Source organism: Equus asinus, chromosome 2, assembly GCF_041296235.1.
Source record: "Equus asinus isolate D_3611 breed Donkey chromosome 2, EquAss-T2T_v2, whole genome shotgun sequence".
Lineage (NCBI taxonomy): Eukaryota > Metazoa > Chordata > Mammalia > Perissodactyla > Equidae > Equus > Equus asinus.
In genome coordinates, this window is record NC_091791.1 from 50444211 (window position 1) to 50464844 (window position 20634).

At 39.5% G+C, this 20634-nt stretch overlaps 1 protein-coding gene across 26 annotated transcripts in view; it reads right to left on the minus strand.

Moving 5' to 3' along the window:
- Positions 1 to 20634, minus strand: part of ANK3 (ankyrin 3) — a 624902-nt gene that overhangs the window by 192477 nt on the left and 411791 nt on the right. For all 26 annotated transcript variants that reach the window (XM_070488170.1, XM_070488208.1, XM_070488264.1 and 23 more), the window contains exons 5-7: positions 19614 to 19712; positions 14156 to 14341; positions 12186 to 12284 (exon numbers count right to left, since the gene is read on the minus strand). In XM_070488170.1, the coding sequence (XP_070344271.1) occupies positions 12186 to 12284; positions 14156 to 14341; positions 19614 to 19712 (384 nt within the window). The remainder of the gene's footprint in view (positions 1 to 12185; positions 12285 to 14155; positions 14342 to 19613; positions 19713 to 20634) is intronic.

Genomic DNA, 20634 nt, shown 5'->3' on the forward strand with positions numbered 1-20634 from the left:
GGGCTTTACAATTATTAATTTTCTACATCCTCTATCATTTCTGATAAATCTGGAACTAAATTAATTTCTGTGTTGAATCTGTTTCTTCCCCTCCAGAAAGTAAATCGCTCTTGCTGCCTTTTGAGATGTCGGTTAACTTGAAACTGGTAGTTTCTCAGGTGTCCTGCCCTCATTTGGTCTTCGGATAAATTAGATTCTTGCTGAAGTTTCAAACATGTCAAGAAGTGAAAACGATGTCTTTGAAGTTTCTAAAGAAAGATAGTTGGTTACAAAACAAAGCCAGTCTGGTGCTAATTGCCTTCTCTGTGTGCAGTGCACTTGTCCAGGAGATGGAACTGCTCTTCCGGGAATCATGAAGCCCCCAGCTGCCCAGAAGCCAGTACCCCACCCTCAGCTTCCATCCAGGAGCTGCTGCCATGGGCTGATGGTCATGTACAGAGGCAGAAAAAAAATGAGTTAGAAAGTCTGGATTCAAATCCCTTTTCCTCCATTTTACTCTCAATAGGATTTGGGACAAATAGCTTCTTGGGATCTCAGTTTGCTCATCCACAACAATGTCTATTCTTGTGGGTCTCAAATGATGTACCTCAAAGAATTCTGTAAGCTGTAAATATGATGTAAATTCAAGGCTATGTTATTAAAGGGTTACAAACACAGATAATTGTTACAAGCAAATGAGTTACTGAGTTTTTCTAGGGTTCAACTTTGGACAATTTATATAGGAAAGGATTTTCATAGCATGGCCTCAGTCAACATTTTCTAATCATGCCTGATGAGAAGCATCACCTGAGGAGCTTGTTAAAAACACAAATGGCAAGGTCCCACCCGAGATGTGCTGAGTCCAAATCTAGGGGAGCGGGAGGCTGCGGGCCAGCTGGAAAACTGGCTGCAAAGCTCTGACTTGCAGGCTATGAAAACACGTTTTTAAATTTTCAAACTCAGACGGATTCACTCCTTATAAAGATGAGCCTGCTTTGCACTTCTTACCAGAAAATGTGTGTTATGCCTTCTTGTCATAAGGCCATTAAGTTTCTAAGTATCAAGAGTCCATTTCAAAACATGATCATTAGGGGTTCAAAGATGCAGAACTGATAAAGAAAATGTAGTAGAAATGCGAATCCATTGTACTTTAGAAAGAATTTGATTGGTCAGCTTTTAGGTTTGCTCATGTTTCAATTAAAATGTTTTTAAATGTGTAACAGGATTTCTTAGTCAATAAAAAAACTGTAAAAATATTTTTTAAAAAATGACTTTAATTCATTCTACAGCTCTGGTGCAGGCAGAGAACGAATCGCCACCTGGTATAAGAGAGGCTGCTGTCGGTTCGGGTTTTCATGTGATGCCCCTGGATTAAGTCCAAAGCTCAGGACATATTGCCTCTGATGTTAGAATAGAATCAACTACACAGTCTGAGGATAGTTGATTTTGCTTTATTGTTTTTTATTGTCTTATTTTACTTTATTTATTGTTTCTTAGCTCAAGCTCCACCACTTAAAGCTGTGTGGCTTTGCACAAGCTATTTAACTTCTTGCTTCCTAGAATATGGAAATCATACCCACACCTCACAGGATTGAATTTTGTGTACGTTTTTTCCACCTCATATTTCAAACTCTCAGTAATGAGCTGAAAGGAACCTCTGGGTCTTCTAGACCAACCACTCCTAGGGGTACATCACGGGGGAAGATCCCTGTCCCCTGAGGGGCAATCCCAGACAGAGCATGAATTTCCAGGCCCTTCTTCCTCATCTCGGGATGTCTCACCTCTCCATCTGTCAAGGGATGTGCAATCCAGCATGTCTCAGTGGGGTTATTGGTGGCATTTTGGCTGGGACATTGTTATTTTCATGGGACTGTCCCACACACTGAAGGAAGTTTAGCTATCCTGGACCTCTCCCATTACACGCCCGCCACCATGACAACCAAAAATGTCTTTACAAATTTCCAAATGATCTAAGGAGACCGATGCCCCCCCTTTTCCTATCGATATCTAGTGGATCTAGTAGGACTCTAGACAAGTCCTCTCTGAGGAAATCATCACACCATCACACCAGGTGTCAGACATGCTTCTCCTTGTCCACAGTTCTTTCCCCTATGTGACTGGAGTCTGCCACAGCTCATAGCTATGTCTCTTCATTTCCCCTTCATACGCATGTCGTAATGCATCTTAAGTACTACTGCCACCATCCCACTTTTCTATTTAAAGACCTCCGATGATTTGTAAAAACAAAGAGTAGAATGGTAGTTACCAGGGGTTGGAGGGTGGGGGAATTGGGAAGATGTTGTTTAAGGGTACAAACTTGCAACTAGTAGATAAATAGGTTCTAGAGATCTAATGCACAGCATAGTGATTATAGTCAACAATACTGTATTATAAACTTCAAAGTTGCTAAGAGACTAGATGTTAACTGTTCTCAACACAAAAAAATGGTAATTATGTGACGTGATAGAGGTGTTAGCTAACACTATTGGAGAATAATATTGCAACAAATAAATGTATCAAACCAGCACGTTGTACCTCTCCAACAATGTTATATGTCAATTATACCTCAAAAAAAAAAAAAAAAAAAGGCAAAATAACTGAATGACTCCTTTCCACCTGCAGAATCAAGGCCAGTGCCCTCAGCCCAGCCTAGGATTCAGGGAGTCCCTTCCCCCTGGGTTCGACTCACCATTCATCTCCAGTCTCATTTCACATGTGCAAGCAGGCTTCTGCCTCCATTTCTTAGAGCTGATACTAATCCCTATATTTCCATTACAGCTCAGCTTTTCAATTTTTTTTAACTATGCTAGTCGATGCTGATCTCCTACCTGAACTTGTTTTTTGGAACCTCCTGCTTTGATCTGGGAGAGAGACAGTAAATGCTCGCGCATGTGTCCCAAGTTCACTCTTGGAATCTTGGTTCTGCCAAGTCCTACCCTCTTCCCTCCAGGTGCCCCTTTGCCCTTCCTGTATATTCTTCAAACCACCAGAGGAAGAAGAGCAAGATTTTTTCACAGAAGAAGCTGCAGTGCTCAGGCAGGGACCAGGGTGTATCTGAACTGATCCAAATGTACTGTCTGCTGACAGTGAGCATGGACAATGTTCCAGAATGTTCAGCAGAGGGGCAGAGTAGCCCTTTCCTGCTATTTGCACTCACTGGAGGAAATGAAATTCTACAGCTAATGAATAATTCTCTTTTCAAGTACAAATGAATAAAGTGAGCCCTGTCAACTCCTACCTTAACAGAACTTTATTTCACAGAAGTTCAAAATAGGATTTATTCGGGTCATTTAACAATGTTCTCAGAGCAACAATTCTAGAGCATCACTGCAGGAAGCAGCGAATGTATTCAAAGAGGGAAAGTGAAACAAAGAGAAATGTGTACTTCCAACTTCTATGATTTTTTTTTATTTGAGTTCAGTCTCAAACAATGACATGTTTATAGTTTCTTAAAGGTTGACCTTCTCATGCTGACAAACAGCACTGCAAACACGTAACTCCAACATTCTGGGAAGCAACATTTCTGACTACCTCCAGAATGCTCTAGAGAGCTGCCAGGATGCCACCTGCTCGATGTGTCTTGCTTTACAGGCGGATGTATCTTACAATGATGGGTCTCCACCCAGATGAAAGCCAACAGCAACAATAACCACCCACAAATGTGGCTAGGGCTCCTGCTCATGTGCTGTGTGTCAAGCACTGTGCTAAGCAATTTATATGAATTATTTCATTCAGTCATCACAATGATTATGCTTTAGGTACTATTATCAGATCCTATCAGGTACTATTGTCATTTTATGGATGACAAAGCTGAAGTATAAATAACTTGCCCAAGGACACACAAAAGAAGCCACAGGGCCAATGTGGGACTCCAGCCATCTGACTGTGATGCTGTTGACTTGGACACTGTACTGTACCTACTCTCTCCTGTGAAAGGGGAAGGGAGCCAAAGGCCTCCTCTATCACTGTCAGACAGGTGGTCGGGCAGAGGTGAAGGGCTTGTGGTGACTGATCTCTCTCTCATCTGGCTGTTGAGAAAACTGCAGGCCACTCGAGGAAGAGCCTCACCCCGGACCCCACCAGCAACTGATGATACAGCCAGGACGAGAGCGAGGGTCCAGCATGTATCTGAGGACCGTCTCCTCACTCCATGCTGCTACAACTTAGAACCCTCGCCCCTGCAGACGGACAACACAGATTCCACACCACACAGTCAGATGTCAGTAAGTTCAAATGAACTAATGGATTTGAGATAAATATATTCTTTTAAAAAATTATATAGGAGATTCTCTTTTGATGAGGCATTCAGGGAATTAAATGGAAAAGGCAGGAAGGAGATTGCATTCCATGCTCAGAGCAATTCTCTACAAAAGTATACCCCCCACCACTCTGCCCCCTTACTGGTTTTGCTCCTCCTGAGATGCTAATATCACCATGGCAACAAGAACGTGGTTAATGCAGTAGCCACATGGCTACTTCCCCATAACTCACATTCCTTTGCTAATGCCTCCAAATCCTTGTTTGCATTCCAAAGGTTTATGTAAACCATTCAAAAAATGTCTTTGTCTTTAATGCTGTTAGGCCTATACTAGATACTAGGAGATAAACTTACTTTATTGTATATTTAAAAAACCTATATATTTAAAATATATTTATCAATAAAAATGAATGTTTATGTGTGTGTTTGGTCTTTGTAAGGATAGATATCTAAATGTTATCAAACACATGACTGTTATGGGTAGGTTTTTTCTTTCTTTTGCTTTATTGTATTTTATTTGAAAAGTGAATTGTAGGGGCCGGCCCGTGGCCGAGCGGTTAAGTTCATGCGCTCTGCTTCGGCGGCACAGGGTTTCACTGGTTTGGATCCTGGGTACCGCTCGTCAAGCCATGCTGAGGTGGTGTCCCACATGCCACAACTAGAAGGACCCACAACTAAAAATATACAACTACGTACTGGGGGGCTTTGGGGAGAAAAAGGAAAAATAAAATCTTAAAAGAAAAAAAAAGTAAATTGTATAATTCAGGAAAAATATATTTGCAGTGGCATCACCACACAAACCAAAGTGCAGTCTCCAGAAGCCCTGCACCCCTATAAACCATTACAAAAGTCAGACTCTTCCTAAAGTGATGCTCACTTCTTCTCCATGTTTGAGTAGCTGATGTCCTTTTTAGCATCTTCTGGTGGTGGCCTTGATAGCCCAGAGCCTGAGGCCCTGCTTAAGACATCCTTAATTGAACAAAGCTTGGTAGCAGCCCTTGGTGTGCCCTTTGTTCTAGGCTTGTCTTCCAAGGTCATCTACAATGCTGAATAACAAGTCTCCCCTCTGCTCAAATAAACTTGCCCCTCGGTGAGGGGCATCTGACATTGAATACTTTGCTTTGGGGCACTTGCCTAAAACCCCACTATTAGAATCCTATGGATTGCCCATCTCCCTTAATGCAGCTGATGTCAGTTTGGAAACCAGTTCCCTAACACCAGGTGAGGTCCAGCCTGAAATTCCGATAGAGTAGGAAGAGGACTGGGCCTTGAGGAAGGCGGGATTAAATAGGTTCTGGGTGCCCAGGAGCAGTGGATAAAGGAGGCCTGGAAGTTATTTGTTCATTCATTCTTGAATTCAATAAATGTATATTGAGTCCTTCCCAGTGCTAGGTGCTAGGTTATACTCTAGGGATTCCAAAATGTGTACCAATACACAGGCCTGTCCTTGAGGAAGTCAAAGTCTTTCAAGCGAGGTGAAGAACAGGATGGGGGAGATGTCCTTGATTACACCCCTACTTCAGCCCCCACAGGACTGTTGAGATAATACATGCCAAATGCTAAACAAAGAAGCTGGAACTTAGTAAATAGTCAATAAATTATAACTATTTAAAAAATAACTATTACTATAAATTTCACCTGCAAAAGAAACGCAGGAAATGAACATCTGCTGAGCGCTTATTCTCTAACAGGCAGGGTCCTTGAAGTTTTCACATCGTAGCTGTCTGGCTGAATGGAGTGCCGCTGAACATTCCAGTGGCTCCATTAGTATGTTAAAGGTACCATTTCATGAAAGGCAGATAAATGGCTGTCAGGCAGCAAAAACAAAGGTCCAGGCTTCTTATAGCACAGTAAGAACTAGTTCTCTGAAATAAAATGCCTACCTCTCCTAAAACATCTAAATGGCAAGAAACATGTGCTCTGTTGCTGAGTCTTTCACTGGAAGATTGAAAGGATTAAGTTCATGTTAAAGTCATTATCATGGAGCCAGGCACATGGTGAGCACTTGGGAAGAGGATATTTACCAAGTGAGAAGAATATGTTTCAGGTGAGGAGCTGGAGATGGTGAATGAGACACCTTCACCTTCTAGGGGCTCTGATAGAGCGTGCAGGACAAACAATACCACATCACTAAAACAATGTGCAATGCCTACTGTGAGAGAGGAAGTACTACGTGCAATGAACACATATGGTGGGGCGAGGTGGGCAGCAATCGATTTTGCAGGGTCAGAGAAAGTGTCTTTGAGGAATAGGATACAAGCACTCTTTACACAGATTAAAAAACTGAGGCTCAAGAAAGTAATCATGTGGCATAATCTCTGACAACCGGGTACTTCTCTTGAGATTCATCCCCATTTCCAATACTTCTGAACTCTCCATAGCATGAATTGGAGAAAAATTTCTACTTTAAAGTTTCCAGTCATTTTTTTATTCCTCTTTGGAAGAAGATTTCAGTTCTACTGTTTTGTGGTGGTGATAGTGGTCGTGGTTTCTGGTTACACAATGGGAAAGGCAAAATCTTCTTTTGGAGACCAAAGGGGCAAGTCTATTAGGAATAAAATTGCTTTGAATAACTATTTAAAGAATCCCTTTCCTTGGAGGGAAAGTTACATTTAGAGATAATTATGACATTTCTGGGAAGGAAGGCCTGAGACAGACAGTCTTTCAGCTTTGTTCAAAAGAACTTTCTGTGATGATGGAAATGTTACGCACACTGGGTTATCACAGTAGCCACTAGTCACATGTGGCTATTGAGCACCTGAAATGTGGTTCTTGAGAACGAGAAACAGAATTTAATATTTAATTTAATTTAATGTTAGTATGCACTAGTTAGTGGCCACTGAATTGAGAGCCCAGGTGTAGAGGAAGCAGGGTTTTCCCCTCTCACTGGGCCAGAGACTAGGCTAAGGGGCTTACACTCTGGCTGGGAAAGACATGGTAAAAGGGGTTCCCACTGGTGGGAAGTACGACTGCAACACAGTGGCCTCTGGGGGCTCAGGAGGGTGGTACCCAGAGGTACCCTGAGGAAGGGGTCACAGCCTATGGACTTTGAGGACAGCGTTGTCCAGAACCAGTCTTTCAGCTTGGCCTTTCTGCTTTGAACTCCCTTCCTCAATCCTTAAGTTTTTAGAAAAGTCCTGTTTGGCATTACAGCCTACACTCAGTTGTGTCTTGGGGAATTAAAGGAGAGACTGCATTGTATGGTTTAGCACTTTGGGGCCTAAACAAATTAGTAGAGTAAGGACAGTAGGCTACTCAAGTCAGAACCTCGGGGTGTAGCCCACAGAAGCTCTCTAACATTCGTTAGACTGAATTTAACTTAGAATGGGAATCTCCTGATAATGCTTATCCACAGACACCGTTTTGCTCATGCACGTGTTGAACCATGTTGGCCTCTTATTTGGGCAGAATGTAAGTCTGACACTTATATATCTCCACCAACAAGTTCAGTAATTCAACTATGTAAAAACACTGCTCTCACTTTAACCAAAAATTACAATATCTTAAATAAAGTAACCCCTCATATGACTTTATTGAGTTCCAAATGTGGCCCGGTACTGCCAAAACCTTGTTCAAAACATCTGCTATTTGAGAAAGACAGTCCAATGGACATGTTAACTAGTCATTGCTCTGTGACACACATGCCAAGTCCTATCACACACAATTACAACATCATAAAGCTAAGTATCTGGGCCACAGTTTCCCAGCCTCCCTGGGCCAGGCGCCTGCAGAGATGGAGATTTAGCATCAATAGGCAGTGTGGGGCAGTAGGGACTGAGGCTTTTGAAGTGCAGCAATTAAAGATATTGTCAACTATGAAATTCTCTGTTCTTAGAAGGATTCACATGATAAAAGTCATATTTGAGTATTTCACACACATACAAAATTGTTTCTATAGATAACGGTAAGATTTCCTTTGTCAAAAAATGTAAACTATATAACCCAGGCTTCCCTTTCCACTACATATATCAAAGCCCTTAAGGCCTAAATTTATTCTCTAGTTGCATTCACTGGGTCATCCCAGCTGCTTGCTAATGTTTACTTTTTCTTTTTCATCCTTACATGTCCTCCTTTGCATATTCTAATCTGTAAACCACTTGAAATCCTTTTGGAAACAAATGAGGTATAGCACTCAAACACATAAATCCCTAATCCTTTCAGAGATCAAAACCAAAAAGTACTAAATAACAAGACCAATAGAAGGATATTTTATTCAATTATCTTCCCCAAATGGGAAATTGAATGATAATTTACAAGAGAAAGGTCGATGACAAGAGTGAAGATTAAGTTAGGTGGTCTATTTTATTCAATGAAAAAACTCTTAGCCAGCAAAGTAATAATCTATCTTCTTCAATCAATAAAAGGGATTTTGCAGTCATCCACATAATATAATTGGGCCTTCAGTTACTCCAGTGCATAAATGCTCCTTACTGGAATGACAATCAGTAGCAGCTCTGGGGTGTCTTAGTTACATTCTCTTCCCTGAGAGAGCTAGAATGATTTGCTAAGAGAGCAAAGGTCACACATAAATTCAGACAGTGTCAATGCCATCTCAGCAGACTCAGCTCAAAGAGCGAAGAATGCTGATGCTGCACTGCACCATTCAGCAGCTATTCCATTAACTCCCCGCAGCGGACCCGCGAGGCTGAACAGGTCTTCGTGGATAATCCGAAATGAAATATTTAAGATGTCACACAGGATATCTTCCAGATACTTAGCAAAATTACAATGCGAAAATCAAAATTCACATTGTAATAAACATCTAAGGAAAGGTGCTAATAAAACAGGTGAGTACGCTATAAATTGGTTACCAGAATTGCTGCTTGGAGGTATACATTCGCCACTGGTTAGGATCTGCTTTATTGCTGCATAAATTCGCTAGCAGTACAAAGAAGCATAGAAAGCAATCCGTTCTATTGTGGACTCCCGTTAGTCACACGGCATTTGTTTCTGCCTAGCATCTGCTTTGGAAATGAACGTCTATTGCATGCAAGAAATGTTTCCGGAAATGTTGCCCTTGTTCCTGTTCCCCAGCTCTCCTTGCCGGCAGGTAGCCATTCTCTAGGTCATGCATTCATCCTCCAAAGACCTACAAGACTGCGTCTGTCTTTCTTCAATGGTCTGCCACAGGCAGGAAACAGAAGTCACGGCGCCCTAAGATAAAGGTCCCTGTTGTTTAATTTACCTGTAACCATCTAATCAATGCTTCTTTCGAAACCTGATTCCTGAAGCATATGATCTATGGTTATGATTTGCAACTAGTTCTTAGCAAATGTGGCTTAATGATCCTCCCTTTCTTATTCTGATCAGGTCAAATCTGATCCCATTTGTGTTCCAGGGCATCTTACTTTCACCTGCTATTTCTGCTACGTTCCTGAGAGAACTGTGACCTAGAAAGACCCCTCTGAAGTTTGGAAGGGAGAGCCTCTGTAGTACAAACGATAGATGCTGGATTATTATGTAATAGAATTACTAGAGATTTGGAACATAAGATGGGTTTCTTGAGGCAATCTCAGTTTAAGCTTTTTATGAAGACCAGTTCTTCTGAGGCACCCTAAAGCAAGTTATCAATCGCCAACTGCAGAGGGAAGCGTAGGTTATTTGGGTGTGGGTTTCATATAGTACAATCAAATCCACCACAGCCTTCGGCTCAGAATGCTATGAGGCCTCATTAAGTAGGAATGACTGGAGAAAATGCTTTCCAAGTCAGTAAAAAGTCTGCATTTTAACATATTTTAAATAAAAGCACAATGTGTGTGTGTGTGTGTGTGTGTTTTGGTGAGGAAGATAGACCCTGAGCTAACATCTGTTGACAATCTTCCTCTTTTTGCTTGAGGAAGACTGTTGCTGAGCTAACATCTGTGCCAGTCTTCCTCCATTTTGTATGTGGGATACCGCCCCAGCATGGCTTGATGAGAAGTGTGTAGGTCAGCACCCGGGATATGAACCCACGAACCCCAGGCCGCTGAAATGGAGCGTGCAATCTTAACCACAATACCACTGGGCCGGCCCCACAATGTGATTATTTTCAATTACATATGGCAACTCAGGCAAGGTTTACAGCATAGGTCTGAGGTCTCTGTTAATCCTTAATCAATAAAATAGCATCATTTGTAATTACCACAGTCATTGTTTTAAAGTAAATGGATGCTTTGGAATTGCCTGAAGGAGTCTGAAAATACTGTAATTTGTCTTCTTAAATTGCTTAAACATTGCCCCAATCTTCTTATTTTCAGCAGCATCAGGAAATTTCTGAACAATGGCACAAACTTCAAACACTACCCTGACATGAATTTTCCTAGTGTCCTAATTAGAAGATGTAACTTAATGAGGTTTTCATTATACTGTGAATTACAGAAATAAAACCAGAAGAATTCATCTCAAAGACTGGAACTTCAGTTTTAACATTGACATGCCCTGTTTATACTTTACTTAAAGAAGTGCTTAACTTTGTCCTTCAAAATGTCAAACGAGGCCTGGGTCTGCCATGTCGCCAGATCCTAAGGAGGCAGTGAATGCAGTAAGAACAAAGCTCTGGAGTGACATGAGCTGCCTGACAAAGCTTTTAGCAAGCTGATGACAATAGGGTAGGAAATAGCCTTTATATTAGTACAATCTGAGCTCATTAATTTTTATAGAGCTAATGCATTATAAAGAGGAAAAGAAAAATGAACCCCTAAAGTTACCTACGGGAGACAGAATACCGGAGTGGTGAGGAGCTTTGGGGCTGAATTCCTGCCTTTTCTAATTTGCTTGCTCTGTGATCCTGGACCAGCTACTTCTCATCTCTAAGCCTTGGCTTCCTCTTCTCTAAAACAGGGATAAATAACACTTTTCTTGATATAAGAATAAACGAGATAAAAATGCTTAGCCTGGCATCTGCCACTCAGGCACTACTTCAAAGATGCTATTACTTTTACTGCTGCAACTACTACTGTTTCTGCTAGTCCTGGTTCTACGCCCTATCGCCCTCTCTGATCCAGTCCCATTTCTCCTCTGACAAGTGAGGTTTTAGCAAAAACGTTCGAAATCATATTGCTGCTGCTATGATGATATATGTTCACGATGCTGACATGTCAGATACTAGGCTAAGCACTTTATATTCAGTCTCTTTTAATTCTCACAGTGACCGAATGAGGGAGTGGAGATATTTTATTATTATTATTTTTTAAATTCATAACTCATATGATTTCATCTTGTAAATGAGGAAACTGATAGACCCAGAGAGAGAAGTTAAAGCCAAAATTTGAACCCAGGAAGTCTGAATCCTGAGTCCGCACTGTCAGCCACTACTCCAGCGTGCTTCCTATTTCATCTCTACTTCTGATGATTAAGCCGAGCACCAGACCAGTTTTTACAGAGCAGTATTACTCTGTTTGGATGTCTGAGTTGCTGTCCAGTGGTACACATGACACCGTAACTCCTTTCTCTGTGAATATAAACTTACTCAGTTTACACATCCTTGTTCATCATTATGAAAGTTTGTAGCGGACAGAAGACAAAAGCAAAAGATGATCTCTGTTATTTGGGTTCTGAAGTTCAGGCCTCATCCAGATACTCTAGCACCTTCCCATCTGTAAGGTCAAGACCCTGATATCTAGAGCACTATTAGTGCCAGCTGACCAATGCTAACAGTCTCAGAAATTTCTACTCGGGGAATAGTTTGTCATTTTTAATCATGATTATCTGCATCACATCTTCTGTTCACTTATATATTTATTTCTCCTCCACCCCCCCCATCTCTGATTTTGACTTACTTCTCCTGCTAGGAAACAGGCACTCAGTGTGAAAGCAAGACCAAGCACCAGGATAAGCAGAAAATCACAGCTTTCTCTGACCGGAAGGAGCCTTGGAGGTCAGCTGTCCTAACCTCCCACTCATGCTGGGAAAGGAGAGCTAAGTGTCGTGTCAGATGCTTTAAGGGCACGTCATACTGCAGCATTCTTACCCTTGCCGTGAAGTCCACAGCAGCCGCTCGGTTTAACAGCAATGTGGCCACATTGATATTTCCATAGTGAGCAGCTATGTGGAGCGGAGTGAAGCCACTCTGTAAAGAAAATACAGCAGACGTTCAATTGATTCCTGCTGGCCCCTTGTCTGACACACTAATACCTTAACCCTGCCCAAATAAAAATGAGGAAGCAAAATATGCTAAGGTCCACATTCCATTCTGTTCTAGGTTTCTTTCGATTAGTGCCAATTGCTCAGAGGGTTTCAAACAAAGGCCAAACTTATAGGCAGAGAAATAGTCAGGGAGGGAACCAAGGGTGGAGATTGAGCAATTTTAGTAAACCAGTAGCAGAACGATACAGAAGCCAACATTTAAAAAAAGGATGACAAGAAAGATCTTTACAGCTCATAGAAAGCTTGATTAGTACCACTGTTTTGTTATTGATGATAGAATTGTCCATTGAAACTCTTTGTCAAAATTCAATTAGTTCTATATATTCAATATGGAGGCAAATTAACTAATAATAAATGCCAATTTTAAGGGCAAAAGCAATTTTCGGGGAAGAGGTACTACTACAATTGGTCTTGTGTAATGGTTGAGTACATTCCATAAAGAATCCACAAGTTGATCTCTTGATTAGCAAATGCCTCTTCAATAACACATTTTTCTGAATACTCACATCAAGGTCATTTTACATCCTTAAAAAAATGCTAAAACATGCAGCGATTCACTTAGTCCCCAAAGATTAAAACCTTATAGGAACTAGATGCATTTCTACATTGTTAGCAAGCTTCTTAGCCATGCTAGACATCTTACTGACTCTTGTGGAAGGATGGGTCATATTGGTACCGTTCCGAAGGAACTTTCGTTTTGCTGACACCACTGAGGGTAAGTGTCATGCAGAACTCTAAAGAATCAGTCCTAGATGAGTAGAATGACAGGGTTGTCTGCAGCTGTAGGTAGAGCTGATAAGTATCTAAAGCGTCAAAACTCTTCATCTCACACAACTCTATCACAATACCCTTAAGTTTCAAGGATTCCTCTTTCTTCCTTTCAAACACCAGGTTCAGCTGCAGAAAGCCCTGGTAATCAAACTACTATCTTCTCTGGCACATGCTACTTCGGGGATAGGGGTATAAAGCAGGTATCTAGCCTACAGAAGGCAATGCAAAGAAGAAGGGAAAGAAATGAGGCAGCAGCACTAAGTAATGGGAAAATGATGATGCAGATATCGATTACATGTATATGTATATATATATATACCTCTGTTGTTCTATTCACCACCATCTAGGTTAACACATTTGGAAGCAAAGAGGAGGAAAAAATGAACGGTTAGTTCGCTATCGGTGATATGGATTGCAGAAAGCTCATGACAGCTAAGTAATGAGGATGGAAGCTATGATGGAAGCATGATAGGCACAGAAAGAAAGCTAGACTGAATGAAGGGCTGCACAATGGCCTGTTCCAAATGCCATGTTTCGTTCACAAAGACTTTCACATAATACACGTCAAGACAATGGGGTTTTCGGATAGGACTCTTTGGCTGCTGGCATGCTTTCCACAGCGGATCAATATTCAGTGCATTGCCTATCATCTTAGATATCAACCAAAGGCTTATTTGTGCACATTGTTGTTAGCATTTTGTAATTTTTTCACCCTGATCTTTGAGCTGAAGTATTAAATATATTGAAAATGTATGTTAAAAGGAAAGAAACTATCTAGTGCATATAGAAAGATTTCTTTCCGGGTGGCCTCCCTTTTAGCATGCACAGGGCAGCATCCACAGTGACCTCCTAGCTTGATATGCTAAGAGGGATGTGCCTTCAATTGGCTGGCATGGACCTGTATTTTTATTCCTAAGGTAAGTGTTTGGCATAAGCTTGCCAAAAGGGAGACCAGTCATTCTCCAAATTTGGCTGCCTATCACAGGAGGGCTGCATGACAGGCTCGTTTCCCTCGCGCCTCACCTTTGATTCCACATCTGCATTGTTGTCATTCTGCAGCAATAGGGCGGCAGCTTTCGTGTCATCTTTTCGGGCAGCGATATGAAGAGCTGGAAGACGCACTTTGCCTTTAGTGTCATTTTCTAGCAGGAGTGAAACTACTTGATCGTGACCTTGTTGCAAAGCCACTGCCAGTGGTGTGAAGCCATCCTGCAAATAAATGAATGGGTCAAGATCGGCCCCAATGGACATTCTCTTTTTAATTAACAAATAAGACAGTGATCAAGTGACCAGGTGTCAATTTTTGTTTAGGGTTATCAAAGCTAAGATAAGTAGACATACACGTGAAAAGACATTTCCATAAAAATACACACACACACCAAAGTAGAAAATAATAGTAACTTTGTAATAAGTTTATGGGATTTTTTTTTCTGCTAAAAAGTAATATACTTTAATTGTGTAAATTTTGAAAATACGTAAAAGTACACCATAAAGGGGAAAATGCCATAGTTTCAATATCCATAAAGAATCTCAGTGAAAATAACATTTCAGGTTAAATCCAGGCATATGTTTCAAAGGAGCTCATTAAATAAGATGTAAAAATTTGCACTGATATTTTAAAACTGGGGAATATGCCTATGTATTTCATCACTGTACCTTGTTGCCTACCATATATTGGGTGCTTAATCAGTGCATGTGAATTAATGAACCATAGGCACTGCTGTTTTAAGAAGGGTCTATATGAAAGACTCTTGGCTTCTCTGACCAATGAGAGAAGGAGCCACAGGGATCATGCAAAATGTGACTAGAATAAATTCAGACATACGCACATATCTGTACATTTTGAGTCTTCCCATCGTATTGCCCTAGGACTTGACAAAGAGAAGACAGCCACAGATTTCACCATGGCTAATTAATTTGTGGATGATTTAGTGTTGTGAACTGTAGGATAAATAGCACAGAGTAGAAAAATCCTAAGACTGGCTCCATAAATTTTAATTCAGCAATGCTTTCATATCCTACACTCAAAAGAACATTCAAAAATTATTTTTACTAGAGAACTGGCAAGTAAGTTACTTATTTTATCTGGGTCATGATATTTTACACCTGTAGTCCTTGTGGTACGCACAGAGGACTACTCCAATAGAAGAATGTTTGTAAGGGAGAAAGAGAAAACCTAGATACTTGTATACTAATGTCTTGCTGGTCTTCCTAAAAGACCACTTTCATCATTTTTTTCCTTGCTGGAAAACAGATAAGAGCTCCTCCCACTTATTTGACTGAATGCAAATCAGCACATTTATATCCAAGGATGTGCAAAATATTGGACCAAAGCACCTAAGGGACAATACTCCTCAGGCTCTTCTCATATAAATCCTTTTCTCCAGTCTCCTTGCTAATTGTGCACACGCAGACTATTCCTACCCCAGTCTCTAAACTCATGCTATTCCCCCTAACCTGAAACGTCCTCCTCCTCGCTCTACATACACAAATTCTATCTACTCTCCTTGCTTCAAGATCCAGCTGAAGTTCCACCTGCTCCCTTCAAGTTTTCCAAGAAGACTCAAAAGAGAGAAGGGATGAGCATTAACATAACCAGAAGGACATTCCCTGCAGCCATAAGATAGAGAAAGGCTGGATACCACCAAGACATCACCAAAAGGGTATCACAGGCTTACACTTAAGGACATAAGGTTTAGAATGTAATTCAATGTTATGAGAAAAGTAATCTATATCACTGTGTAAATATATGATCTCATTTTCATAAAGATAAATACGTGTGTATTGTGCACATATACAAAAAAATCTGGATGAATAAACAAAATGTTATTTCTAGGCGAAACTAAGTGGCTTTTTCTTCTTTTTGCTTTTTATTGTACTTTCTCATTTATGTAATGTATCACTTTTACAAAAAAAAAGAAAAATACACTTTTACATAGAGTGGTAAAAGGAAAAATTGTGTAGTAAGAGGTAATGTTGCCTCTCACTGTCAAAACCTGAACAAAATCTAAGGGGTAAAAATGACAGCCCACTTCTGTTCTGAATCCACACTAAACAGCTACATTTTGGCTGATAAGAATTTTTAAACCCACAGGGCCTATACATAAAGGAAACTACTTTGCACCAGAAAATAAACTGCAATGGAGATGATTAGCACCCATAAGAATGTGCTTCCTGCATAAGCCAATTAAAGACACAAAGATACCAGCTCTAAGGTGTTAACAGCTAAAATGAGCAGCTCCAGATTTCGTTTCAAGCCAAGTTTAAATAGTTTCGTTTGTTCTATGCAGTTATTCTTAAGAGAAAAATACAAGCCAAAGGGAAATGTGCTAGAAGCTCCATGAAAACCTTGACTCTCTTGTGGAGAATGTGGCACACAATGGGTGCTTAATAATTACCCTTAGAAGAAATGAACCTCACGCAAATCTAAATTAGCAAAAGGAGGGGCCAGCCCAGTAGCGCAGGGGTTAAGTGCACATGTTCTGCTTCTTGGCGGCCCAGAGTTCACCGGTTCGGATCCCGGGTGCGGACATGGTACTGCTTGGCCAAAGCCATGCTGTGGTAGGTGTCCAACGTATAAAATAGAGGAAGATGGGCATGGATGTTAGCTCAGGGCCAGTCTTCCTCAGCATATAAAAAAAAAAAAAAGAGGAAGATTGGCAGTAGTTAGCTAGGGCTAATCTTCCTCAAAAAAAAATTTAAAAAAAAGTAAATTATCAAAGGAGGAAGAGATATATGGAAAAGATATGATATGGAGTACACAGCAATATCAAAAAGGTATAAAAAGATTTAAAGGCCACAGTCATTCCAAAGACTTGATGCCTATATACAAGGTACATATGAAAAAAATCTGTCTTGAAGGAACTTGGCAGTATCACGTCATTTAATAAATTAAAAACTCTATTACAAATTTGCCATCTAAATGATCCTTTAATTGCTCCCTACTGTTTGTTCTCTAAATACAGACTTCTGTATAAATGACACCACTATCATTGCTAAAAAGAGAGCAACATCATAATTAGAACATCGTGTGAATCAAATGTCTTATTTCTTGCTGTTCTTTTACTCTCCGTTACCCATGATCCAAAAGAAGAGGGAAAAATTCAGGCAAAGGTTCAAACGTCTCTAGACAGTCACAGCTGCTGTTTAAACAGTGATGCACCGGCCACCCTCATGAAAACATGGATGGCGCTTGTTCCTAGAACATTTATTGTTTCTTTCCTTAAAGTTACAAAAAAAGAGAAATTAAATTAATATAAAGGAGTATAAATATTATTTTATATATCCTTTGCCAAACGAGACTGAATTAGTGCTTTGAGGCTTTCACGTACTATTTTTCCTTAAGTTAGTTGTAGTGCCTCTTTTTGGACCTTGAAAGCTTAAAAAAACACCGGAGAACTCAGTTACCGATGATTAGTTTACGGGGAAATTCCGATCCATTAGCAGTCAGTCGGGCTCATGTCTGCTTTTAAAGGAGAGATGCTTAGTGATCTGCACCTCACAGTCTAAAAACCAACATTACCTATCCTTCACAGAGGAACAAAGTACCATGGGATGACTTTCATTAGGATATTTCTATTATTTAGTATTCCCATCCAAAATGGGGAAGGATTTTCTCTTATCCAGCAATGCCCCCTCCCGTCCCCATTCTCCCCGCCCCCCGTGATGAACCTGCACGTTGCGTCTGAGGCACTGCGCTCGGGCCAGCTATTCCTCAGGTGGGAAGACAGGTTCTGCTGGACACCTACCAGAGGTTTGTTCTTTTGTTATCAATCAGGAGTTATTTCTTAACTAGCTTTAAGAATATTATTATAAAAATAATACATTCTCATGATAAAAATCCCTAACAGCACAAGAGGGTAAAGCAAAAAGTAAGTCTCCTAATTTTCAGAATAAACCACTGATAATAATACACTATGGACATTTTCCTGCATCAGTACACATAGTCTTGCCTCATTTTTAATAATGCAGAAGATCATTTTATTGTATAAGTATAGCAATATTTACTAAACAGGTTCCCTAGTGGTGCATATTTAGGTTCCTTCCAGTTTTAAAAAAATTATTGCTAATCATGTTGATGAACTTCATATATGCTGTTTCGGCATTCTCCTCTAAAATATCTGTAATATAAATTCTTAGAATTAGAATTGCTAAGTAAAAAGGTGTATAAATATTAATTTTTGATAGCTACTGTTAGATGTTCTGCAAAAGTGTTGCAACCAATTATTAACTTCACCAATATTGTAGGAAAGTTCTGATTTCTTGATTTTCCCTCAAATTTTCTCCTCTTTCCTGGACAAAAGACTGGATCTCATTCTTTATCTGATTAATAAATTACTATTTCTTTGACTATGAGTGAGGGTGAGAATTTTCACACATTTATAGTCATTTGTATTTCTTCTGGTGCAAACTGCCTCTTCATGCATCTAGTGGGTACCCTGGAAGGCATGATCTCGAAAGCTGAGTGAGGTTATCCACGATTCCTCTTTTGCCATCCTTCCTGTGCCGTTCAGGAAACACATCAGAATGCAAGTAAGAGGAGTGGTAATATGACAGGGATAACCCTGCATTTGTTCTAATTCACTATTTTCTTAAAAATAAAGACTAGTCAAACATTGGTCCTTTATCATTAGCAATAGGTTTCTAGCGATATACTTCACAAAGGATCACAATCTTCTATCCAGATTAGTTTAAAAAAGAAACTGTATTACCTAAGATAGTACCGATGACTTAATTAAATTTTTAAAATTTTATTATTTATTTTTTTATGAGAAAGATTGGGCCTGCGCTAACATCTATGCCAATCTTCCTCTATTTTATGTGGGATGTTGCCACAGCTGGCTTGATGAGTGGTGCTAGGTCCGCACCCAGGATCTGAACCTGTGAACCCTGGCCCATGGAAGGGGAGCGTGCCAACTTAACCACAATGCCACTGGGCAGGCTCCAATAACTTTTTATTTTTAAATAACTCTTCTGTTTAAGACTGCAAAGGTTTTTTTCAAATACCACTCTTATGGAATACTTAAAAATGTATACTAGTTTTGTTTAGAAGTGTGAATTAAATTTAATTAACTTTAGAAACATACAAATTTAATTGTTATAATTACAATAACTTAAATTTGAAAAATACAGAATTAAAACATGTTTTATCACAAAAATGTTTCAAAACAGTGGTTGCCTTTGAGGCAAAATTATAAGAAACAGAAAAGTGTTCTCAAGCAAATATTTAAGTATTAAATAAATAGCTCCATTATTGGGTAGAGCCAGGCATTTAAGAGCAGAAAGGATATCTATGTAATGGAAGAGTCTTTAAAGATTAAAAATAGACTTTCTAATTTATTTCATAAAAACATAAACCCACACATTAATATACAACTGCATTTGAAATACTAGTGGGACAAATTCTCAAAGTTACCACTCCAGGTTTACAAAATGCCTTACAAACGTGAACTTACCCATAGAAAGAACCAAAGTGTCTTACCTCTGTGGCTAGGCTCTGGCTTGCACCATTGTCAAGAAGAAACTTGACAACTTCCAGGTGGTTTTCCTGGGCTGCCATATACAATGGTGTGAAACCATTCTGCAAAATAAGAGATATCATGTTTGTCTGTGGCTTTCTAGAGCCAATCCATTTTTCCACTGTACTGATGACATTACAGGAAATGTTAACGTATAATAATTTTAATACTTTAAGGTAGACATTCATATTTACTAGAAAACTAAGCAGGACAGTTTAAGTAGAATTTATAATATAAGTGTAATTCATGATTATACTTCATAATTCATAGTTTTGAGTATAATTCATAGTTTACAGTCTAATTCATACCAGTATATCCACTTTAGATAAATAAGTACATTCATTTACTTATCAACCACTTATTGAGTGCCTACCATGAGTAAAGGATTTTACTAGATGATATCAGGATACGAAGAAAAATACTTTTAGTCATTGTCCCAATGAGTTTTTTATTCCAAGCGGTAATTATCTATTTTAAATAAAAGATGTAATACTTTCACATAAAATTAAGCATCTGAAATAGTTCCTGCTTTGGGAGTAATTTATATTAATTTCAAAGAGCTTCAAACTTTGCACAGATGGGGCGACTTAGAGCAAAGGAAAGAACACCAATTTGCAAAAGGGTATATTTTAATTTCAAACTAGAATTCAATTAGTAGTCTATTTTTCGTAAGCTTCTTTCCCTGCATTTTTTGTAAAACGCTATTTTTTATGTTCAGAGTATATATATAGATATATATATTCATACATACATATACATGCATACATACATACACACTCCGTATGTGTGAAATGTGCCCAATTGCCAAAGAACTTGGATTCAAGTAAATGACGGTGTACATTACATCTTAAGCTTATTAAAAATATGTTGCATATATGTTTGTTCTCTAGAACAAAGCATTTCACACCTACAAAAATACTGTAATATTTAAAAATCTTATTGCAAGATATATACATCTAAACAGATATTTTTCAAACTGTAATA